This window comes from Copidosoma floridanum, unplaced genomic scaffold (assembly GCF_036245765.1).
Source record: "Copidosoma floridanum isolate Cflo_tuat_1 unplaced genomic scaffold, Cflo_Japanese_pri ptg000014l, whole genome shotgun sequence".
Taxonomy (NCBI): domain Eukaryota; kingdom Metazoa; phylum Arthropoda; class Insecta; order Hymenoptera; family Encyrtidae; genus Copidosoma; species Copidosoma floridanum.
This window is the reverse complement of record NW_028321891.1, coordinates 1,958,117-1,983,373: the sequence shown is the minus strand read 5'-3', so window position 1 is coordinate 1,983,373 and position 25,257 is coordinate 1,958,117. Positions and strand designations below refer to the sequence as shown.

At 42.9% G+C, this 25,257-nt stretch overlaps 1 protein-coding gene across 1 annotated transcript in view; it reads left to right on the top strand.

Moving 5' to 3' along the window:
* The first annotated feature begins 20,901 nt into the window (after positions 1-20,901).
* LOC106638222 (uncharacterized) overlaps positions 20,902-25,257 on the top strand; it is a 79,933-nt gene continuing 75,577 nt past the window's right edge. The window contains exon 1 of the mRNA XM_014351297.2: positions 20,902-21,128. Coding sequence (XP_014206783.2) covers positions 21,041-21,128 — 88 coding nt within the window. The 5' untranslated portion in view covers positions 20,902-21,040. The remainder of the gene's footprint in view (positions 21,129-25,257) is intronic.

Below are 25,257 nucleotides of genomic sequence, written 5' to 3'. Positions count from 1 at the left end.
CTTCGAGGAAGCCATCGGTAGCCGAGAAAATCTACCCACGATCGTATTTTCGCGTAGCCATTTATCAGTGGCAAGAGATCGGACGACGACTCGGAGGCGAGAAAAATTTGTCGCCCACATTCTCCTCTCGAGTCGTCAGCTACTGTGTGTCTGGTACTGCTGCAGTTGGGGTTTGCCAACCAGGAAATTAAAGTTCGCGGCGAAAAAGATCCACGAGACGATACTCCAGAATTACGATTGTGCAATTGGTGGGTGTGCACACGTAACGCTTACCAATGGCTATATATAACTATCGCCTCTGCTGCTGTTTGAGATGTAATTTGCCGTGTACCATCATTAAAGTAGGAGGAGGAGGAGGAGGCTCACTTTTTCCGCGCCGCTATATTGTTTACCTCGTGGATATCGGGCTGGAAACCATTCCCTCTCGCGGAAGATACCTCGAGAGAGTAATTTTCAGCGATGAAGAGAGTCAGTCCATCTCCTCTCCCATTTTTTTTCACGTATAAATTTGATGTAACCGACGTGTCAATCACCACTAGGGGCTAAACTACACACGAGGAAATATTGCCGGAGAAACCAAGTTCATAAAATCACGTAAAAGCGTATACACCGTTCATTAGTACAGTTCGTGGCTCAGTTGCTTATCATTTTCCACTTTTTAGCGCATTGGTTCCCCGCAGAGCTGGACAAGCCGGCAAAAAGACGTGCCCGGGGTGGCAGTAGCTCCAACAGATCACGTCATTACGAGTCGACCGATGCGATGTCGTTGGATATTATCTCGTTAATTCGCTAGACAGTGCCCTACGAGTTTTATGACCTGTACGATTCACTCCCCCCTCCCTTCCGACGATAGAGTCGAGCTGGATTTCCGCGAGCCCCGAGCCGTGCTCAATCCTCCCGAGATCGGCCGTTATTGCTCGTTGCGAGTTTTTTCTTTTTTTTTTATTCTCTCACATGGGCGTGGTACTTTTTGCGCCTCGTCGACTTACCTGTGTATTATACGCGGCCGAGATTGCCTGTTCCTACACACGTTGCGAATAATTACGAATTAATTTTGTGCCCCGTTTATGCGACGGTTTATGAATTTGTTCGAGACTCCACTGACGAATGTGGCATTTGATTTATGGGGAGGGAGTTTGACTGCTCGAATGGCTTAATTAGCCGATGTATGAAAGTATTCGAAAATTCGTGGATACCATCGGGAATAAAGACAAAGTCGACAAAGAAGAGAAGTTGGTCGAAGTAATGGTGTACGAGTGAATGAATTTTAAATCGATGGTCTCTCGCTCGCCTCCCTACGTTACATAAATATTAGATACGACGTTTTGCTTCTTATGTCGATTCAACAAAGTTTATCGTGAATCGCATATTCTTTTCGCGAAAGTAATCTCTTTCTGAAGATAGCTTTGCACCATGTCTTACATAAAACTCAAATGAAAGTTGAGCCACTGAAACTGCTCATATTATTACAAGAGAAACAAAATCAAATGTGTAATGATTAAGGCAAGCTAGCGATCGTCAATCTATACGACAATCCATTGCTGCCGTATTGCGCAGCTCGTGTTTCTCACACATTGTGATTAATAATTACTTTTTGTTGAATAAATTTTACGTAAAAGCGATAAAAACACGTATAACTCGCATTTATAAGACAACGATAGCGTACTAGTTGAAGGTGAAACGTGTACGTAAAGTCACATGAGATTGAGAAATCATGATCTTCTTCTTCTTGGAAGTAAAAGAAAAAAAAACTTTGCTCCTCTTGCATTTTACTCAAGTTGCACGCTTGCGCAAGAGCATCGTATTTTTTTTAATTTCACTCGATGGAAAACATAATCCTCGAGCTTCCAAGCCAACCCTCGCACGTAGGTATACCAGGAGCCTTCTTTTTCATCAATCAGCAGGCAAGTCTCGGTTTAATTGCCAACGAAAAGTAAATACTCAGCGCCTGCTTGAATAATTGGCGATGCTTCGCGAGCTAACAAATATAAGCTGCACCGGGGAATATAATATAATCCCAGAGAGAGAGGTGCTCTTCTCGCGGAGGTTCGATTAGGATATATATGCGGCAATCGCTCCGGCACCAGCAAGGTCTTCGCTCCCTCTGCATATATACATACATGAGTACACGTGCATACAATCGCTACACCATACGTACACTCCGCTTCTCCTGTCCTTTCTCACGTGTGTTTACACGTTCACCTCTCGGCTCTTTTTTTCGACGTCCCATTGTGAACCGCGAAGGTGAAGCGTATATACGCAGCGAGGAAGTCTTTGACACGTAGTATATATGCTTCGCTATTTATATTTGGATCAAGAGCACAAGGGGCGCATAATGGGGTCAATATGGCACGAGGTCGGAGCTCTTTGTGGTCCAACGAGAATTTAACGACCGTGCCTATCTGCTCTGGAGAGAAAAAAAAAGTTTTTAATCGTTTGGTCCGTCCAGTGTTTTGATTGATGTGTTCGGGGGAGTATACTATAGCATCCTTCTAATGGCTCTCGATCATTTCGTGCCATTTCGCTGCGAAGGACACTTTTGAGGTTGACGTATTCATCGATCACGCGCGAAGACAGTAATCATATGATTCTTTTTAACGAAACACGGATCCGCGTAATTCATCATCCTCCGATTTGGATGAATTGAATTTCCATAGGTTTCGAACCACCACTGTATCGGCGCTCTAATGTTCATCGGCGCGGCGGGGAGGGGGGAGAAAAAAGTTTCCACACGCGCGAGTACTAAAAAAAAGAAAGACTTATCAAATCATCCAGACGAAAAACGACATGCCAATCTCGAGAGACAACCGAGGACACGTGTACGCGAGTAGGTGGTATTGCACAAGCCCCCCTTTTTCTCCGTATCTTGTTTACAAGTACCTGTCTCTTTGCATCTACGGCGTACGCGCGTGCAATTATATACCCCTCGGGTCGCGACCCGCTAGAAAAGGCAGGTAGCCAAAGTCTCTGTCGTCGAGCTCGTGTACTTTAGGTATACACGTATATACACGGCGTTTACTCCGATGCATTGTTCAATCGATGTACACAGAAGATGTTCGCCGCGTATCAATTATACGCTCCGCGCCTTGTCGCAACGTCTCCTTTTACTTTTTCTCCCATCGCAAGCATAAACGGGACGTTACTGCAGCGGTCGGGTACGCGCGTGGTTTTCATTTTTTCCACCCAGTCTGTCTCTCTCGCGGTGCAATTAGTATGCGTATTGTTTTGTAGGTCGTACGCGCCAGCTGATCTCTACGAGGCTCTCTACCTAATGCGATGCCAAGTTGCGTCGTTAAAGTTTTCACGATGTTGCTTTGCCGAAAAATTCTTGACTAATTACGTCTCATAAGACTATAATAGGTACAATTATTTGCTCGGGGGAATGAAATTAGAATAAGACACGGGGTAAAAGTGAACAGCCCGTGTTTTCTTCACGATACGCGTACACTGAGAGAGAAAAAATAATAAATATTCCAGCAAAAATTACGATTCCGCACAATAAATAAAATCCAAGCTGGCAAAACAAGAAAAAGTCATTATTTTTAACAGCAAACATTATCGTTTGGATAGTTGAAATTATGGTTCGAAACGTAAAAATTTTCATGCTGGACAGTAAAATGTATTATTTCTATGTATTGAATGTATTATTGAAATTAAAATAATTTTAACTATTAAAAACAACAATTTGTTTCCCCTTTTTACATCCAATTGACTGTGCGGAATGGTAATTTTTTGCTGGAATTGTTCTATGATTTTTATTATTGTTTTCTTTCCTGTGTAGTCGCGACAACAGAGCACGCGTTGGCCAATCAAACACACAAGATAATATTCCGCGGTACTTACACGCCCGCCGAGTCTACTAATTGTTACATTGCCGTCTCCGACAACGAGGTACAGGTACGTATGTATATAAAAACGTAACAATTGCGAAAACGATGGGAGGATGATAAAACAAAATTGAAAGACTTGTCGGTTTCGTAACGAGTGTACATTTAATTGCTCAATTTTGGCATCGTTATCGCGATTCGCCGACTACATGTGTGTATATGCGGGTGGGGTACCATTTCTCGCTCTCCGAAAAAGTATCCCGGCGCATCCTCAAAAACGCCCCCGATTGAGCAAGCGCATAAATTCAAAGCTCGCGGTTTCAGCCCGAGAGAATCACGATCTCACGGGAGGTGCGCGATAAGTAGAGAGACCTGATGCGCAGAGACAGAAGATGGGAGAGGTGAACCCCACGAGGTGTGTATATAAGTACTTGCGCAAGCCGCGCACATAATATTTTTCTCTCTCGAATAACACACCCATTCGTATACTTATATACACACACGTACGTCTGGCATCAGAGGTGTGCAGCGAAAAGCCGATTTATGTCCCCCGCAGGTATGTCACTCTGTGGGTATACACCGACTCGTCCAGGATCTTGTCGAGGGAGTAGGTAGATGACAATGCAGGTATCGCGATACAATAATATATTGTATTACGAGCTGCTTTGGCTTTCCCTGACGAAACTGTTCGAGGTGTACGTGTATATATCTGCTGTTACGTGCGCGGCTCAGATGAATCTGCGTGGAGGTGACGGAGGTATATATTTGTAAAGGGCTTCCTTTTTTTCGTTATGCAACAATTTGCCTGTATACATATTATTCAAAGCATCCAAGTAGATACGCGTCACGCTCGACCATCGGCTTACCGATTTCTCGACGACACCTAATGAGAACTTTTTGTTTCGCGATCGAGAGAACAAAAAAGATGTTATAGAATATTTCTAATTAGTTCGACGCATACCTACTCAAACAAGGCGAACGAAAGTCGGCATTTCCTGCGTGGCTCTGCAGCTCGGAAAAACCAACCAGCAGCGAGGACGGCTTTTAAAAACCTGTAGCGCGGTAGCTTCCTTGTCACGCGCATAAAAGGAACAGGTGCTCGGAGCCGTTCGCGTGTATATATATACCATAGCTCCCACTACAATCGACGATAAATAGACCATTGAGTGTTCGCTGCTTATGGAATTGTGAAAAAAAAAATTTTTTTTAAATAAATCCAAAATCCCCGACAATAATAATCCGACGAAAGCATTGTATGCAAAACAGCCGGTTCTCGCGTACGTGAAAATGTATGTATGTACGCATAATCCGGTCGAAAATCCACGGGAGCGTTTTATTGCCGTGAGCGAAAAAAAAAAAAAATATCGCACAGGGTGTTGTATATATATAATTGTATTTTTGCACACACAATGCGCGGGAATGTTATAACCATAGCGCGGCGTGCGTCTCTTTCTCCGCGCCTACATGTGTTACAATATATATGTATAGAAAGCGTCCGCGTTGTAAATAACGCAGTCAACGGGGCGACGATAATTTTCAATCGGATCGCTTAGCAACGTGCCGGACAGCACGAGCGCTGGTGTCATAATTCGCCGAGTCCAGCTTCTTTATGGCGGCTCTTATCTCCATTATCGGGGCCGTGACTTATTTGACGCGGGGGCATTGGGATACAGGTATACGTATTGTAGCGACGTCGAATTAGTCAAGTTGAATTTTGCACGTGGCCTTTCGGCGTTGGGTTTTCTCGACTGAACAGCCATTGTCTTTTTTTTTTTTTTTTTTTGGTCCATTCGAGTGTCACGGGATCACTTGCTTCCATTACTCTTCCGGGCTCTCTCGTGTGCTGCACTGCGCCTTTATTCTTTCGATGGTTGCTTACGAAACGCTTGTCCGAGTTTATTACCTTGCGAAATTGTTTCCTCGCTAACGCCAGGACGACTCAATTATTTCTAAATCGTCGGCTTCCACAGTGCACACACTTTGCCGAATCTGTAGATCAATCCATTAATCAACTTGCCATCGTTCAATGCTTTTTTTCAATCTTCAAAATAATTTCGCGTATCCTTTAAGATATGTGTACTGGCTCGAGTACACAAATGGTCCCTCTCCCTTTTTTTCAAAAAAACTTACGCGACTTGTTACACTGTCATTGTGTGCAAGTAAATTGACTTTTGGCGCTATAACTTCCAGGACAGCAACAATCAAGTTTTCAAAGGAAAAATGGTCAAAGTATCAATTTTCCGATCTACAAGATAGTACACGGTAAGATGAAATTTGCCCTTTCTAATCGTGACATGGTATCACCTCTTTTTTGCAACAAGACACGAAGTTTCTTAGTCTACATTATTATTAGCGTGATCCGATGGAAGAAATAACCCGAGACGCGTTCAGCTCTTCTTTGCACAATTAATAGTAGCATCGACTCGGTTCGTCAAACTCGACGAAAAAACGTCACGTCCGTAAATGATTTCACATTCGGCGCACTTATACTATGGTCGTCACTCGATTATGTAAATCAGATAAAATTCCTCGGCTCTCTCTCTTCTGTAGTGCCCCTTGCTAGGCTACACCTCTTATCACCGGCTCGAATCGACACGCTGAATGTGTATACGTACGAGAATATTCCTCCTCCCCCGTACGGACAATGGACTCGTTATTCTTTCGTTTTTTTTTTCCTTCCTTTTTTTAACCTCGCACCTCTTTCTCTCTCTCCGATATCGGGATTTCGAGTGAAGGTGTACGGAGCAATACATAGAAATCCGATTGATTTGCGAGAAATGGCGGAACGACTCCTACGCCTCTAGCAATTTATACCGTTTGGATCAATGCGAGGAATAAATTTAATCTACAGCACCAAAATCTTTGGCTGGACGGCGTTGAGATCAACGTGTCTGGGTAGTGGAAGATACTTTTGGTGGGACAGATTTTGTTATTTTTCCACACTATGGCACAACTTGGTGGGATGACTGATCCTTTGATAAATTACTCGGTAAAATTTGAAGAAGCTCCAAACTATTTCTAAACGCCCAGCGCCATCCTCCAACACCAGCAATAAATGCATCGATAAATGCTCGTGCGCGAACAATTTTTCCGAAACGCGCACACTTAAAGTTTCCCAAGATCGAGCGCAAGTAAGTATGCACATAATTGCCGGTTGAATCACACGCATCCTTTAGCGGTGATTTTCCCGGGGGGGAATTATTTATTTAATACCACGCGACACTCGGTGGATGAAAAAAGCGCACTGCGCCTATAATTCCCATAGTGTCGAGTGCGTGTCTCGTGATTAATGACTCGGCTGCTGCGAGCCGCTACCAGATGATCGACACTTTGATTTGTGCACGAGCCAACAGGTGCTAATTACATTCGAGAACAAGAAAAAGGGAAAAAAAGAAGGTGAAAAAGGGTGATGGAGAAAAAAAGTCACGAGACGGTGCTGGGAACTTTATTCCTCAGAACATTTATTCTCTATCAGAAATGATAGTTGAATGTTCTTTCAACACTTTCACGTTGGATATATCGATCGAAAATTTCGATGGTGCATGATTATTTATCAAAAAGTGAGGGTCGTAACTCTATTGTCCCGCTCTGGCCGAGTTAATTAATTAAACATCAATCAGCAGCAGTGCACCAGCATTTACGAAATACCTAATACAAACCTTTTACGTTTATACGCACACGTATAATATATAATTTTTCATTTTTGCCCGGAATGAGTAAGAAAAGGGGGGGGGAAGGTTGAAGAAATATGCCCATAACAGTGTGGCTGTAGCGCTCGGGTATTGCCCAAGAGCTCGGTTAGATTACCCACCGATGTAGGTGGAGCGGCGGCTCAAGGTTGCTCCTTTGCCTTTTCTCGCGAGAGTTCACGCGCGCGCCTCGACGACGGACAATCTGTTTGTTTGTTTGCTTGCAGATACTGCGGGATTCCGTCACAGTGAAATTTTGAAATTTAAAAAAAAAAAAAAACATCTTGAAACTAACGTCGGAGGTCAAGCTTTTTTTTTTTTTACAAACGCAAATCCCTTTTGCATCGAGATTTTGTCAACATGTGCACAAGATCAAAAGACGCGTTATGCATCAAGATAAAAAATCCTCGTTTTCGTCACCTCTTGAAACATTATTGGGTGGCGGAAAAAACATCCTCTCTCGTGTATTTACAAAATATGTGACAGCCGTTTTTCAAATGGCCAAAATTTCCACGGAAAATACCACCAACTCGTCCTCCCATTCTTTTTTTGCTTCTCCAGCGTGGCTAGAGTTTACCAAACCCACGAAGGGATCGAGCGAACGAAAGGCGATGGTAATTGGAATGCCCCTCTGCGAGACGCCTTTGTCTCTCTCTCTCCTTTATATTATCTATAGGCAGCGGTGCAACTCCCCGAGAGAAACAGAAGACGCTTTGCGTAATTTCGGGATTTATCTCCCTCATCGAGGACACACCTATTTCTCCAGCCCCGAAGACACGGCTTGCACTTACATTTTTTGCCATTTATAAGGCACAGTATAGGCGAAGCTCGAGCATCATCGCCCGATCGCAATGTTTTTCTTCTTCTATCCGCGACGACGAGGCATTGTTTCGTATCGGAGGATGGGCTCTGTACATTCTTCGCATTCGGTGCCATTAGTGCATTACCTCCAGGCGTTCACCCGTACAATGCACCAGCTCGGTTACTCGAGTGTCCCGATGATCTGAACTTTGCGTCTTACGTATACAGCACACGAGGACAGGGAAAGGGAGAGAGGGAATTTACAGAGGCAGCATTCACTTATATCCAAAACTTGTGCAATGCATCGAAGCCTGCAACGGGGCGTCAAAAGACACCCACACCCACGAATATCTATACCCTATACGCGACTGCCGCAAAATGCACACGAATGGAAAAGAAAGAAAAAAAGCTTCCCCACGAGTCACGAGACACGTTACTGCCTATTATTCGCCGTTCACGACAAAGTATATATACACATGGACTCGGGAGAGCGAGCTTATATATACGTGAAAGGATGAATCTCGCGGCGTGTTCTTGATGCTGTCGGTGTACATGCAGGAGGAGAGGAGTAATTGGAATTTTCTCCGCGGTGCACGAGTCGCGACCTCGGGATACGGTATCCCCCCCCCCTTTACTCGATGTGCATACACGTGAATGCATAATATGTGTACCAAATTACATTTATCGCGGGCGCGCTTCGGTGCACGTTATATTATGCGCGCGGGTCGACGGCAGGTTCAATACTTTTGGCTATTTATCAAACTCTCCGTATATACCTGTACGTCTCGCGTGGGTTTTCCAACTTTAGATGCTGTCGAGGTTCTTTTTTTCTCCCGAATCAGCGTTTTTGCGCACGTTTTGGGCATCGACGCGGAAACATAGTGAAACGGGGGAGCGAAAGTTAACAGTTTTCGCCATTGTCTCTTCGAGTATAATGTATAGTAAGTAACGAGGAAGGGCATTTTCACGGAACTTTATTGGCGAAACAAATGGTGCGTGCGGTAAAAGTATATCCGGTGTAAGCGGGAGAGGGAGCCGAGAAAAGGAGATTACTTCGAGCTTCGCAAGCTCGGCTGGTACGTATACTTTATTTCCCCGGCACCGCGCGCCGGACACCCGTATACGGGCGAGAGGCGCCAAAGTGGTATATTTATTATGTGTCCCGTGGGGAGCCACCTCCTCCATATACATCATCCGAAAGGAGAGAAAGCGTTGTAGCGTCCCTCCCCCTGTGACGAATAATAAAAATACACGCGCGAAATACTCGTTACGTAAATGCGCGAGCGAGTCTCGCTTGCACGGCATACTTTCGCCGCGGAAACGCGGTTATTAATACGCGTGACATTGGACATTGCCATCAGGATACGTAAGCAGAGGACCCGAACTTTTAATGTAGTCACATATTGGGATAGGTCAGTTTGTGTCCAAGCATTGGTGACGTATCGACTTTGGACAACAAATTTATTCCCAGGATGGACATTGCGGTCCATGACGACAGTCGAGTATAGTTCAAGTTTGCGTCCCATTGATGTTCTTTCGGTCGGACTCATCCAAAAACCTGAAATTGCAAACTTATCTGTACAGCAAATTTGCTCTTAAAAAACGGACAGGTTATTATCGCGACGATCGATCCGTTATGTACCTATATACGTTACGTATGTAAGTACGCACCCGCGCGACTCAGGTATGCGTCCGTACAGCCTTGATGTGCTCGGTACGCGTCGATCAGTGATCCATACCACACCCCCCTATCCGTTGTTGCGTTCGCGCATTGCTGCGTGTGGGAGAGGCATTTTGTTCTTTTCTTCGCACCGAGATGCTTGTCGAAGATCTGCTGTCGGGGGGGTATATCGGGTTGCATTCATCTCAGATCTCTTTCTCTCGGGCTGAAGGATCGACACCTATATTTGTAAATGGTAATAATACGCGCTCACCTGTCAATTCCTTTTTTTCCTCCCATTATTTTTACTCCATTCCACTCTGCTCGCACTGGACATGTATATATACGCATGAGCTATCTTAATTATACACACGTGAGCGCATAATAAGCAGAATTAAAATCTCACGTTAAATCATAATATTACGTTGTTCGAGAGGGATAGTGGGAGCAAAAAAAACCCCGAGTGATAAATATGTATGGAACGAGGAGGGTGTGGGGGTAAATGTTTACTCAATGTTTGTAAGTGCTATTGATAGGGATCTCCCTGTAAAATTAATTTCTACCGAGAGAAAAAAAAAAAGTGTGTGTAATCAATACGCGTCTGGATATAACTCGCAACGTAATTGTAGTTAGCGGTCGTTCGATACACGTAACAACTGTCAGATGTGTATATCGAGTCCGCCGTGACATTTCACGCCCATTGGTTTCGCGGTCTCTAGTCTGAATACTCATACATTATATATACGCGCTCAAGAGGGATTCAGAGAATAGAATTTCCTCTTCTGCCCTACATCCACCACCTACATGCTCAATTGATCCCTGATTCATGCGTGACATTCGGACCATTGCTCGCGCGATGCAGTATAATGGCCCTGCTACGTATATAAATATACAAACACGTTCGATCCAACGAGCATCCGATATCACTTTGCGTTTGTCACGCTTGGATAACAATGTGCGTGGCAGCGGCAGCTCTAATTATTATTCGACATTCAAGCTCGGACATTTTGATCGCCACTCGTTTTTGCGCAACCTGTACCGCGTGGTATTTTCCATACACAATATCACATCCGATTTGTATCACCTTTCAGACAGTATAGGTATACAGATTTTCGAAACTTCCTCTCATTTTTACACTCGAGATCGATGTGTCGGATGCACCTCGCGTGTACGTCCCATGTGACGCGAATAATCTCATTTTGTGAAGTAACAGCGTGTGGTAAAATGGCACATTTCCGTCAAGTGGACTCTTCCACGCGTCACAGTGACAGAGTACAGGGGTGCAATCGATCGAAAAAGCGCGTGTGGGTATTCCTCGAAATCGTTGCTTTGAGAAAAAGGACATAGGTGTACGTGGTAGGGTGGTTGCAACACCCTAAACGCACGCGCACACTAGGAGCCATTTACCACGGGATTGACGAGTCCCGAGCGCACACAACGGCCAACGGAGGATTTTCCTTTCGCGAATATCGCGAACGAGGACGTCCGTCTTTCCGATTATGAAACCAATGGCCGCGGCGGTGGCGCGCAAACGATATTACACGCGAGCTCTCTCTGAGAAAACCCAGCCGCTCTCTGTAAATATACTTATATATATATACGTACAATATACACTGCATCCCCGATGTGTGTATGTACCTACTTCCAAGGCGGCTTAATTGGCGCTCCTCGGGACTCCTTACGCGCCCGCAATGTGTGTGTGTGTATGTGCTCGACAATCTCTTATGATAATGCAAGGGCACAATCGAGGCAAAAGGCCAGAGAGCGCGCTCCTCTACACTCTACGCGTATGAGTATATATATATATGTGGCACACATAGGAAACCCGCGTTAGTTCGTCCTGTGAGAATCGTATGAGGAAAAAAAAAGAGCGATCGCAATAGCCCACCGAGAGACTCTCGTTCGTTTTTCGAAAGACTCTCGCGAGTGCGCCGCGGAAAATCCTTATGTTATTCGCCGGCCGGCGGGAAAAAAAACAAATATAACGTCGAGAGCGGCAGCTCTTTGAATCGAGTATATGAAATTTTGGCTCGCGCGAAAATCGGCGTTTTGCAACTATGGATTTATTGCGACTCGGAAATTTTGAGCGGGGGCATGTATAGCCCATGCAAAACATTGACTTTGCACACGTGTAGGGGGGGAGTATAGAGTATACGGTAGCCGCGTTGATGAACGATCGTAGGCTTGTCATCGAGATGGGCTCTACAAAACGGGGCCCAAGACGAATGTGAAAAAGCAGGAGTTAAACGCGCTATAAATCCCGGCTTTATATCCTTTTTTTTTTTGATACGCTCGCGAGCGCACGTGGTGGTGCTTGTCTTGGCGTAGGTGCACGCACACACACACGCGCGCGCGAGTGAGAGGACGCCGGCACGAGCATCGTCATCCTTGACTGATGTAGCTCTTGTAGACCATCGATTTATCTATATCTATAGGCTGCAACGTGTGTGTAATGTACCGCCGCCACGAATCACGCGATGACTGGAAAAGAGGACACGGTCTGTGGGATGCTGTGGAAAACGAGAGCGATCTCTGATGGATTTCTATTTCACACGGAGTTGAGTACCTGAGAGTTACTACATATAAATACTAATGTTGTCAATCGCTCGATAGTATAGTTTTTTGCAGTGGGTCCGAAAAAGCAGAGACGTTGGGTCTAATTGGTGTACAATGAGGATCGGCTCGAAGCAAATGAACACGAAAAATACCTCCTTGTATAAGGTACACGCGTAGGTAAGTATACATATGTATGTACACGGATACCGATGTTATGTGCCTCGTTGTGGCGTAATTTTGGGTCCATTCAAACCCGGGGCAGCTGTGTATAGACGCCGATGTAGCAAGTACATTCACTTGAACTTCTTTCGATGTTCAACTTTGGAATACACGCATACTTATTATAAGTACCCGCGCGATGTTTCTCAACCAAAATGAAGACACGTTTCCCCCTAAAAGCTCCTTCCCACCCACGAGTACAACCGATCTAATTAAAATTCTTGCTCATAGTTTTTACGACCACCGTGGAGGTAAAATTACGAGTGTCCTTTGTATATTCTCATTGTTGGCATCAATCATGTTCTTAAGTTGATTTAAACGATCGGAAAATGCAACACTCGTTTATTTTTTTTTTTTTCGTACTCACGATCCACCGTAGTTATTTGGAATTAAATCAACACCTCAGACGCCTCGTTTATCCTCAGCTCGTCGGATGAGTTTATGGACCACCGACGGCTCTCCCATAAAATCTCCCCCTCGAATCTTAATCCGATTGCAAGCTCCGCTCGATCCGTATCTTCGGTGGCTATTAAATCAATATCTGTACAAGCATCTGTGCTCCGCGTACGTGCGAGCGTATACACCTCTTTGTAATTGGTTTGAGACGCGCGTAAAGAAGCGGGTCTCACTTAATTGCTCGTTACCGGCTTTATTCCCCATCGCCGTTGTTGTGTATACCCCGAGTACTGTAAATATATATATATGTACAATTGAGTTTGGTTAATTGATGATCGACCTGCCGTTGAATCGATTTTTGATGGGGCATTTTCTGATGACCAAACTAAAATCTTGACTGTGTTGGTTAATCGATGGATTTGCTCCGTGATTTTTAAATTTTTGGCCGTCGAAAACAAACTGGGCAAGGAGACTCGGGAAACGTTATTTATTGGTCTAGGATTCACGAAGAAAAAAAAGAACCTATCTTCGATCGAAATTCCATGCAAATCAAGCAAAGCCATTGTATTTATTTTAAGCAAAAAAAAAAAAAAAAATTTTAGCCTCGCGACCAGGCTAATATTAGTATGCGCTTGCGGCCCACGTCCTATACGGACGATTGAAATGCATCTCGGGATTCAAAGTCACCACGAGGTTTCAAATTTCGGCGACCAACTCGAACAACAACGAAGCCCGCGTGGGAGATGGAAATCAATTATTTCTTTTCCTCGACGAACTCGTTGGATCCGTCGTCAACAATTTTATACGATCACGTTAATTCCATCATCTAGAAATGATTTTTGAAATTTATTTACAAAATTACTTCAAGTGAATTTATTTCGACGCAATAATCATACTGCAAATAGTAACATACATTCGGTTGGAAGGCAATTTTTCAAAGTACCGGTATTAACTAATATTCAAAAGATGCCCAAGTGATGTGATACTCGTGCATGAGGCTATTTTTAACAAAATTATGGTCTCTTGTAGCGCTGAACGAGTCATCAACCGGGGGTAATAATAACAGCGATCACCGAATAAAACGCACTTTACGGCCGATGAAGGCACGCGCATTTGCATAACGAGAGGAGCCACGCGCACGCCCACGCTGAAATGCGCCGTATTGGGTGTACTATATCCACTGCGCTCCGAGGAATTCCGTTCTTCCCTCCTTCGTATTCTGTTTGTGTTATGTATGCGTTGTTTTGCCGGGGAATAACAATCGTTTGGGCTCAGCGTGAAAGCAACGTCAACTCGATACCGCCATTGGAATCCACGCCACGGTTATACCATCGATAAATTGGACCACAATTTACTAAACAAATTTTAGAACGGAAAAATTCTTTGTTCCCTATTTGACGTAGGTATGTATATAATACACGCTCGCAACAGCAGGAGGTTAAGGCTATTAATCACGGAGTCGCGGATTCAGTGATTTCATCTAACACAGCTCTCGTTAACAGCCGAGCTTTGAAGGCGTGCGCTTATACAGCATATCGCAAGTACCCCCACCCCCGGTAACTCGAGATTCACATCATCGACAACAAACAGCAGATCGGTATCGAACAATGTCACCTGTCACGCCGCATAAATCTTAATTAGCACCCCACACGTAAAGGGGCAAGCAGCAGTGGCTGTATGCTTGGGCATACATGTATATAAATATACGTATACCCTGGTACCGTATAGGCACGATCGAGTTGCGCCAACGTCGATCTCGTCGCTGTCGTCGATTGATGCTGGAATTCCAGACCCGCCGATCGACCGGATGACGTGAAATCGATTGTGTCGCGGCCCCCGACAATGCTCGCTGACCAGAGCCGGTCCAGGCCTCCCGCTCAATCGAGCCGATCCAAGTACCGGAGCTAGCTTAGACTTTGGCCTACATGTGCGCGGTAACCATACACCCCAAGTACCGAAACCGATTTTTCCATCCCAGTAGGAGTGTCTAGTAGCCGTTTCTTTACGCCTCGTTACTCGTAGCTTATATACACCAATCGTTGCCTTGAACCATCCGGTGTATAGGATAAAATATATCCCTTTGTTGTACGTTTGTTTGTTTGTTTTCGCGCTGGGAGTTCCCATGATTTGAATATACATATACCGATATTAAAGCTCCTACTACCGTGTTACGAAAAATAACGACAATAATATCGGCGCGCGTCGTTACTCAACGCTATATAACACGACTGTTGGAAATTCAAGCTCACCCACGTTGAGTCTTAAATCTTCGGCTGCCTACGGGTTGTCGGATTCCTCTCGAAAAACACGCGCGCGAATGGCTTATTAATAAATACGAAGAGACTTGACAGCACTCGAAATCGGGAATATCTGACATCATAGCTAAGCCGAGGTGTTATCGTGTGGAGATTGTTTTAATTGTTTGGGTCGATTTGCACTATTCGAGGCGAGAGATTGTAGATGTCGCTTTTTTGTTCAGACGTTATTGTCCTCGATGACAGGTGCTCTCCGTGATGGGTATACCGGTTCGTGGGTTATTTACGGGCGTCGATACTAGTACTACCTATGTAAACTTATCGCTGAAAATTCCGGAATTAAAATCTTGCCTCTGAGCCAGTGTTTGCATTGATTTAATTGAATTAAAGCTGTGGGTATATACTACATTTTTTTTCTCATTCAGCAAGCAATAACATTATCAAGAGGCTGAGTAATGATGATTTCATGACATTTCATTGAAGAACAAAGTCTCATCGAGATTAGACAAATTACCAAATCGATGAGTATATTCTATCGTAAGTGCCAAGTTAAAGTTTCCCTTAGAAAAATACACCAAGTTTGATTGCTGAAATTAAAAATTTAGCTGCAAATGTCAATAAACGGTTATCAGCCGTTCACAGTGCTATAATGTAATGCAATCAATTTCATTATCATTAGCTAAAAAAGTTGGCTGCATAACATCGTAGTATTGGGTGTGTGTCCAACCGATCCAATTTTCTTTGTCAATAATTTGTTTCATTTGAATTTTTTTGTTTTTCCTATAATACGGATAAGTAACAATTTACTAGTTGTGTCAGTTAATCCAGTCATATGACAATAAATGTCTATTAATTGAATTGAAGTTGCACGTAATCAAATAGTTACTGTACACTTTTCAATCAGTACATCAATATTCTCATTGAATTGGTGAGAATACAGCCATAAGTAGGTATTTAGATAATTTTTGAAGTAGCTGACCTGTAAACTTGTGAAGTAGTTCCACATTATGAAAGAAAAGCAAGTAAAAACGACAACTAAACCAGGTAGGCATGTAATCCATGTTCAGTAGATGCCATGAGAATTTTAACCTACCACAGGTAAGTTAAAAAAAAAAACATACATTTACGTAGAACAAATTTGACTTCACACTATTACCAAGGAAGATAATGCATTAGTACACGGAATAAAGAAACACAAAAAGTAGAGCTGCTGCAACACTCGCGCTCGTTTTCCTAGCCACCCGCTGAGAGAGTAGATGTGCTTTTTTATGACATATGCATGCAGTAACATCAAAACTGTGGTCTTTCTTTTACGTAAGTTTATGCATATTATACTCGCAGTCGTAAATTCTTTTGTGAAATCGTGATCGTGTGTAGCACTCGATAAAAGAGAATAAACTGAATACGGTACGTGTGGGTGAATTCTTGCACTTGTAAAAATTAGTCAACGATCAAATATTTAAACGCCTTTATGACTCATTTGCATATGTTTAATTGGCTACAACACGGCATTTTCAACGGTGCACGTAAGTTCAGGGTTAAGCGGCTTGGGCTCGAGAGGTACAAACTGTGTTGGCTTCGGTTGCAAAATATCCTCGTTAATGATCTTACGCTCAATACAAACGTAAATACGTATATAAAATAAATAGATATGCCGAGTTTTTTTCGCGTACGGGGGATTGGAGCGGGATGTCGTCACTTCCACCGAAATCGAGCAATTATCACTATTAATTATTCGTCTAGATCATTAGAGCAAATTTTATGAGGCCAATTTGGCTTTGCACGACCATTTTAATTTTTTCATTCTAAAAAAATTAGTACGAATGTCAAAGGAAATAATATAATTACAGCTGCGCTAGTTTAGAAATATCGTGATCGTGTTTCGATCGAGATTACGTTAAATTGAGACTATTTTTAAAATAAACGAATAATTTTAAAACTATTTTAAGCTAATTGGGGGTATAAATCAGTGAATTTTATCATATATTATTCATATGTATATTATTGCACATATATTTTTCTACATAAAAGTATGAACAGAATTTTATTTTCCAACTTACTATTTTTTATTAACTTTCCAGGTTATCTGTCGTAGTTGATAGCTGTTCCAAATAATTTAAAAGTAAGAACAAAGCTACTACTTAGTTTGCTACTAATCGGAGTACCTACAGTGTCCGAGACCCATAAAACCAATGGTGTACGTAAACAAAAAATAGTCCATACAATCCATCCATTCCATTTATTCAAGTTGAAAAATGTAGTTTTAATGATATTAGCGACAAGTACGTAGGTACACTGCGAATAGAGTTGATTACGCAATAAAAGAGTGATGCTTATGAAAAAAAATGTTTTCAAAAATAAATATTACAAATTTCAACTATTTTTGTATGCTCCCGACATACACAAGTGTTTAACGTTACACTGACAGAAACTGGGCCAAGTACCCGAAGACCGACTTGTCAGAGTGTACAGCTTTCTTCAACGACCGAGCCTCACGGTCGCCTACAACCGTGTAATTTAGAAAAAAAATATTCACTGATCATTCAAATCCATAATAGAAAGTGATGTGTCTGCGCTGACCATCTGATGTCAAACTAAATTGAAATTAGTGGTAATAGAGATTTGATGTATGAAAACAAAGTTATACTCATACCACGAATAGTGAAGCTAAAGTAGTAGAAACGGAAATTTTTTTTGTCTATTTTAAACGTGGTGTAGATGGTGTAGAATGTAATTATTTCATCCTGCGCATGTTAATGCAACATCGTACAAGTATATGTACATACTTTGACGCAACGGTTACGTGAGTAGGATTCATGTTACAGTTGCAATCATTACCTAAACGTATACATTTAAATTCAATTTAATTGTCGAAGACGATACAGAAACTCACATTAAAAAACATTGAATAGCCGAATAAAAATCGTACGTGTGCATTCATGTGTTCAAGGTACTTCTCATCCCCTATACGATGTTTATTATAAATAGACTAGTTACTCTCTCTACGGCAGTTCTACAACCTACAACGTGAGCAAACAATTTCACAACCGAGTCATTTCGGTACACAAATGACGTTCTGTTTCCTCGCAGTTGAGAGCTGTAAATCGCAGTTTTGCCAAACATCGAAGCAAACATTGGTACATACGCAGGTCGCTATTAAAAGTCCGACTGGAGTTGACGCTTGTGACTTTCGGGAAGCTCGGTGAGGTGTTGGCAAGAAGAAGACGGAAAATTATTGGATCGCTCCGAAAAATAATTTTCATAGATGTGCGATTTCACGAGTGAATTGCAAATAGCCGTACGGACAACCTCGCTACGGTCAATTAATGTCAGCTCCCGATGCTGTTAGCTCACCGGTGCGTTTTACACGATTTTCCAGAATAGCAGAGCGCGCGATTTCTTTCGGCAATTAGTTTTTACGTTCTTGTACGTACCTATATTATATAGATGGAGATGGTGAAAATATGAAGTAAAAAAATTGCGTGTACCTGACGAAACTGTTTTTTTCCTTTATTTTTTTCTAGCCCGAGATGTACATTATATCAACAGATTTATGGTGACGATTTGTTCAGGGCTCGCGCTCAGTAATAAGAGCAGTGCTGCGTTTATAAAATAATTGTGGAATATTGGCGAATGTTTCTTCACCCTCGACGATTCGGGTTGCTCCAGTGCAGGGCTAATAACTTATCAAAATTATGGTATCACGCGTTTATTGTGAATAAATTTTCAATGGGTTTATTAAAAACATGTCGATTTGCAAGCGGTACGCGCTTTGAAAGTACCTTGTATACACGGCGTTGAAGAGCGTTTGATCGTGTCTAAACATCGGTAAGTATACTCGTATAAATAATTATTGACGGAAGATATTTAAACATTTTTAGCTTTTTACAGTATTTGTAGAAAGTTTGTTGCTGCATTCTTCGAAAATAGTTTCTATATCTTTTAAGTGTGTGGAGCATTGTAACTATTGTTACTTTTGCGGCTGTAGAGAATGTGCTCAGGAATTTTGGTAATTTTACTGAGATTTGAAAGAAAAGTTTTGGAATTACTTTGGTGAAAGCTTTATTTCGAATAGTGTCTATAATTTGCTACTCCTTATTCATCAAAAGCTACACGAAACTCGAATTTCCAATTTTCCGTCTCTCTCTCTTACCGTGAACATCTCCACATAGCTCCATGTCATAATGAAGCATTGTCATCTTTGAAAAAAGCACTAAACCATCCCAATACCCCAGAAATTTTAGCACCTCATACGTACAAGCTTCCACCTCATCAGAAGGACCAATAATTCACGCGCGAAAGAAAAAAGGAAAGTGAGATATCGCCGGTACATCATTTCTAATCTCATCGATCCAATAAATCTCCCCATCGTTGCACAAACAATTCGCAAGCATACGCGCCCTCGATGGACCGACGCGTTGTGTATGTATTAATTAGGCGTCGAAAATCATAACTCGCCGAGGCAGAAAAGTCGAACCGTATACTCGGGTCATTAGCACGCACGTAGCGCATAACTCAATACACGCGCGCGCGAGCACCGTTTAATGATCACTCGCGAGAGAGAGCAATCGATCTCGATTCAATGCGCGAGCCTCATCGCGTTGCGTTGCCGCAACGGTTGTACGGTGTGGCGAAACAACCCGCGGATGTATACATACACACATTTGTCTCGGATGAGCTGACTCTGCGCAACGTATACACACACACACATGTCCCATTTGTCTTGACGCGCCGAGTCATTCCTCCTGGCGTGTACACACACGGAGGGTTGGTGAATCGTGAGGTTGTGCATGCAGTCACAAGAGACGTCGACGGGAATCGAACGAGTCGATTGAAAATCATTTCACGCGGAGTATTGTTCGGGCAAGGCCGAACCCAAGGGGGAACTGTCCGAACTCGCTTTTGGGGGTTGAGCAACTTTTTGTACCTCGTACACCGAGGAGCGCGAGCCGAAATATCGATGCATCACCAAAGAACAATCGCTCGCTGTCACGTTTGATCGACGCGTCTTTAAATATATACAGTGGGGGGATGTACAAGGATTACGCTCCGGTCGCGCAACAAATCACCCTTTGTCAAAACCATCGAGAGCACGCGATGGACATTTTCACATCACCCATCAAGTTGGCAACAGGAGCGCGCCGGGGGAGCTGTAAATCTTGGATTCCGGCAGAATGCAGTTTCTCCTTTCGGTTTCTTCATATGCCTGCACGCGTGTTTGGTGGATGATGGGTGATGATATCGGCTCGCAGGACAAAAGGGCGGAGGATTCCACGGACCCGACCGCGGTAGCTCCTCCACCTAAACCCCCCACTCCGCGGGAGTCGGCGGAAGAGGCGCTGGCGCGCCGTATAAAACCAGTGAAAGCGCTCGCCGGCCCTCCAGACTGCCGCCGCAGCACAGTCTGTCAGCGACAGCAGCCACGACCACACGCGTACGCGCCGCTCCATTCACTCGCTCGCGCGGGTATTTTACAATTTTACAGCCGGTGTCGTCCCTTTCCCTTTTTTTGTTGTCAACCGGACGCACAAGTGAATACACGAGAGGGTTTTCGTGCGTGACCACTGTCTTGGTTGTTGTTGTTTTGGTTGTCAAGTATTGATTATTGTTTTGTTTGATTGAACGACGCCAGTGATCATGAAGATGATGCTTGTGCAGTTGTTGGCCGTGGCCCTTTTGGTGGGGGATCGAGTTTCCGGCTATCCGCAGGATCGAGGCTTACCAGGTGAGTCGGCGAATTTTTTTCTTTCGTTTCCCCCCCCCCCTCCGTTGATGCTTTTTGTTAATGCAAAATCAATGAGAGCCGTCGATGATTTGTCAAGTAAATCCGAGAGCCTATACTTGCTACTGAAGTGCATTGTTGGTACAGGATAATCATTTTATGTTCGCAATTGGGGATTAGAACCCATAAGCTCCGGTGGTGCAATTAAATTATTTTCTCCTCTGACCTGTGCGCCGATTAAAATTTTTAATAGACCCAATTTCTCGAACGAACACGCGCCGCGAAAGCTCATTATGTGCTGGTACACACGCTCTCTTCTATCGGATTCACGGTGAATTAATGAGTTCTCAGGTAACACCTTGGAAAAAATTTATGTTATAATTACCAGGCGAAATTTGTTTTGTAATACATTAACAGTTTATGGTTTGTGCAATGTAAAGTTATAATTATAGTTTCAAACGAAATGGATGCAGGAATAAAATTAGAAAGAAAAAAAAAAAAAAAAATTGAATCACAAAAATTTATGTAATAAGCCAGCATTTTAAGTGTATTATCCCTGCACATCCAATAGAGTCGATCTCATAAATTTCTTTTCCGAGGATTAATACGTTACATTTATATTACATACTTCAAAAGTCCGGAGCTCATGCATCAAAGCGAGTATTATGTAAATTTAAAAGTATAGTCCGTACCCGTACGTAACGTACGAGATTCACTTTTAACTTAATCTGAGTAATTGTACTTTATGGTGTCCCGCGGTCTATTGAATCAGTGTCGTGCGTGAGGTAAAATTATGAACGATCTCTTTCGATAAATCACGGCTCTAAAATCTTGTAAAATTACTCACTTAACCAAAATGAGCGCTTCTATGACGAAACTCGCTCAATCGACCGGTCTTTCACTATCAAACGATTACAATTTTTCGAAACCTCGCTTGTGCGTGAAAAAAAAAAAAAAAAAAAAAAAAAAAAAAAAAAAAAAAAAAAACATTCAATTGTGCAAAAAGCGTCAAACTTGATGGAGTTGGAAAGAAAAATTCCTCCGCGTGAAAAGGTTTCAAAAGCCGTACTATTGCGCGCGAGGCGGCGTTAAAAATCGAATAAAAGAACACACAAGGAGCGCGCGCGATGGTTTGCAAAGTTCAGGGCTCCGCACAGACACACTGGCAAAAGGCACTTGCACAATGGCTCTAAGCTTGGCTAGTACACACGCTTATCCTCGATCGAACGTGGAATAATAAGATGCAGCTGCGGATAGAGAGGCCGCGGTTAGACAGACGCTGCACTTACTTAGACAAGCCCTTCGCTAGTGATGCATGGAATCACTTTAACTCTTTTTTTTTTTTTTTTTTTTTTTTTACTAGATTTTACTTCTAGAATTACGACACTTAAAGTCTGAATCAGCAAAGGAACTTCAAAATTTCCCTATTGTGTAAATTGTATAGGCTGCACACAGTTGCTAATGAATAACACTATTGAAAATCAGCCTCTGTATCCGCTGAATAAACACTTGGATTGCAATACTATAGTGTACAATTTTTTTGGTGTTTATTTAAAGTACTTTAGTAAATGCATTGTTAGGTAAACTCATGAATTTCATTTAATTGAGCATACTTATAGTAGATCGAGTAGCTTTATTAAGAATTTTTATTTTACACTTATAAAGTACTTATTGTAAGAAATATGCAATAAATTTTGTGGGAGTGTTCTATACATAAAAATATATCTTGACTATGTTATAAACACAAGGATTAAAAAATAACAATTCATTAAAAATATTTCTTACAACGTCTAAAAATATTACATTTAACTTTTCATTAGTAATTAATGTTAAAGTCAAATATCTTTATGTTATCAAGCAATTTATATTTAAAAATTTCGTTGAAACCATCATAAATACTTTTATATTAATTTTTGTAAGTCACAATTGTTTATTTTCAATAAATCTTAATAAATACTCGTTAATTAATTTTTTGACATAGCTACAGATGCCGTGAAAATACCAGAGTAAACAAATTAAAAATACGTGTAGGAACTTTCTCGCCTACGTTTTCCCAGCAAATATTCCAAAACTACATTTTTTTTTTTTCGACTAGCTCAAAATTTTTCAACCACATCTCGTCACGAGCGAATCATCAAATTTTCTGCTGATCTAAGCCCATACATCAAAGGTATCATAAAATTTCTAAAAAAAAAAAAATACACTCCCGCCTGTTCACATTTGGTATACAAATTACCGCGTCCAATCAAACTTGATTAATTGTCGCGCTTAAACCATCAGCATTTCAATAAGCGTCGATAAATTAAAGCGCGTCAAGCATAAATTATATCTCCCAAAAGAAAAAAAAAAAAAAAAACAGAACATGACCAGCAAAAGAACAGCGCGCGGGAATATAAATATCAAGAGCCATTAGAAATCTGGATTGATCCGTCTCGCGATAAGCGACGTCGCGCTGGAGGTGAGTACCACCGAGTGAACCCACACAAACGCGTGCACACGCGAAGAATCAGCCCGTGAAAGTAGTCCACTTTCTTCTTCTTCTCTCCCGTTTTCAGAGCCCAACAAGCAACGACTGCACACTCGAGCGGACACTTCTCGGATGGACCCTTTTGGGCCGTTTGCCTAATTGAATTCGCGATTTATCACGTCCACGCGGGTACGCATGTTTGGCGCCGCGGATGTTAATATAATGGCGCGCGAAAGAAAGTTGCTGCGAGTATCAGTGCGAGCAGGTTTCGCTATCGATTTTAACGTTGAACGGTTTCAGGAAAAGCGACAAAAATGACGCAAACTTTCATTTCTTCCAAACACAAAATCCACGCGAGTGAGCATGTACGCGATTTTCAATGAGACGCGGCATAAAGACGTAGAAACTAACGCCATTAAATTTTGTTGTTGTTTTTTACCCCCCTCCTCGATAGGCGATAGCATGTAATGTTGGATTTTTTCATGCTCGGGCAAACTGGAATGGTTCATTGGTAATGGTGTAAGTAGCAGTTGTGCGCAGGTACACAGCACGAGCTTGTCCATCGAAACGCAAAAAATGATATTTTCAAGTTTACGTTCAAGGCTAATTTTCTCTCGGGCCGTTATCTAAGCAGATACGGTGAAAAAAAAGAGCCCGACGATAGCCCACTTTGGAGTCCATCACCTTTCCGAGCCCGAGATCGGATGTGCGTGTCGTGCAAACATTGAGTCCCAAGCGCAATAATTTTTTTTTCCCCCAGCTAGAAAAATGACGGCGCGCCTCGTTAAGAGCCTCTGCTTCGGCGATATAATGAGTGGCACGGCCTAATTGCCCCTGCGAGGAGGCCCAAGGTTAATGGGGTTCGCGATCGCGCCTCGCATCGATAATATACCGCCACCGATCCACCCTCGGGCGATTTTACCCAGCCATTAGAAGAATCGGCAGTACTGCCGACGAGCCGAAAAATCTATGTAAGGCATCTCTCGATCGGCGAGCCGAAACGAAGCAATTACCTGTATTCTGCCCGTGTCACTTTTGGTACTAATATTTGTAAATAAGCATGTCCCACATTTTTCGCTTGACTGATTGCAAGTGTTGGATGTGCCGTGTTCCCTAATTAAACGAATGAAATCCGAAATTGGAAAATCATACGTGTTACCTGTAAAAGGCCTGCCTGCCGAGCGCGGCTCTTTTCTTTAATCACCCAAGGTTCGGCGTCGCTCAGTGATTAGCAAAAAACTCCAGAGCCCTTCCATTGAGCTATCACGCGGCAGCGACGGTACACGTTACGGTTGGCGCTAACCAGCCCTCGTTACACTGCGCTCTCTGCCGATCGCCAGCGCCGTGCGAGGAATTCATAAGGTGCGTACTTGTACGCGCTCGATGGAAAATTGCACCCAGTGTGTGTATACGTACCTTGGGTATAATTGCGCGTGTAGCTGTGAAGCGATCGGCAAAAGGGGTGTACCGATAATTGGAGCTCTGGACCGGGTAATCACGAGCTTTAGCTAATCGATCGTCGCGGATGGCTTCGTTCGGAGATCGGTAATTATGTGGGTGTCGTGGGATCTTTGGCTGTAAATCCACGATTATCGTGGTCGGACAAGGCAATGGAATTGATTTTGACTCGCGAGATCGTTACCCAACAACGGCTCGGGTATTTTT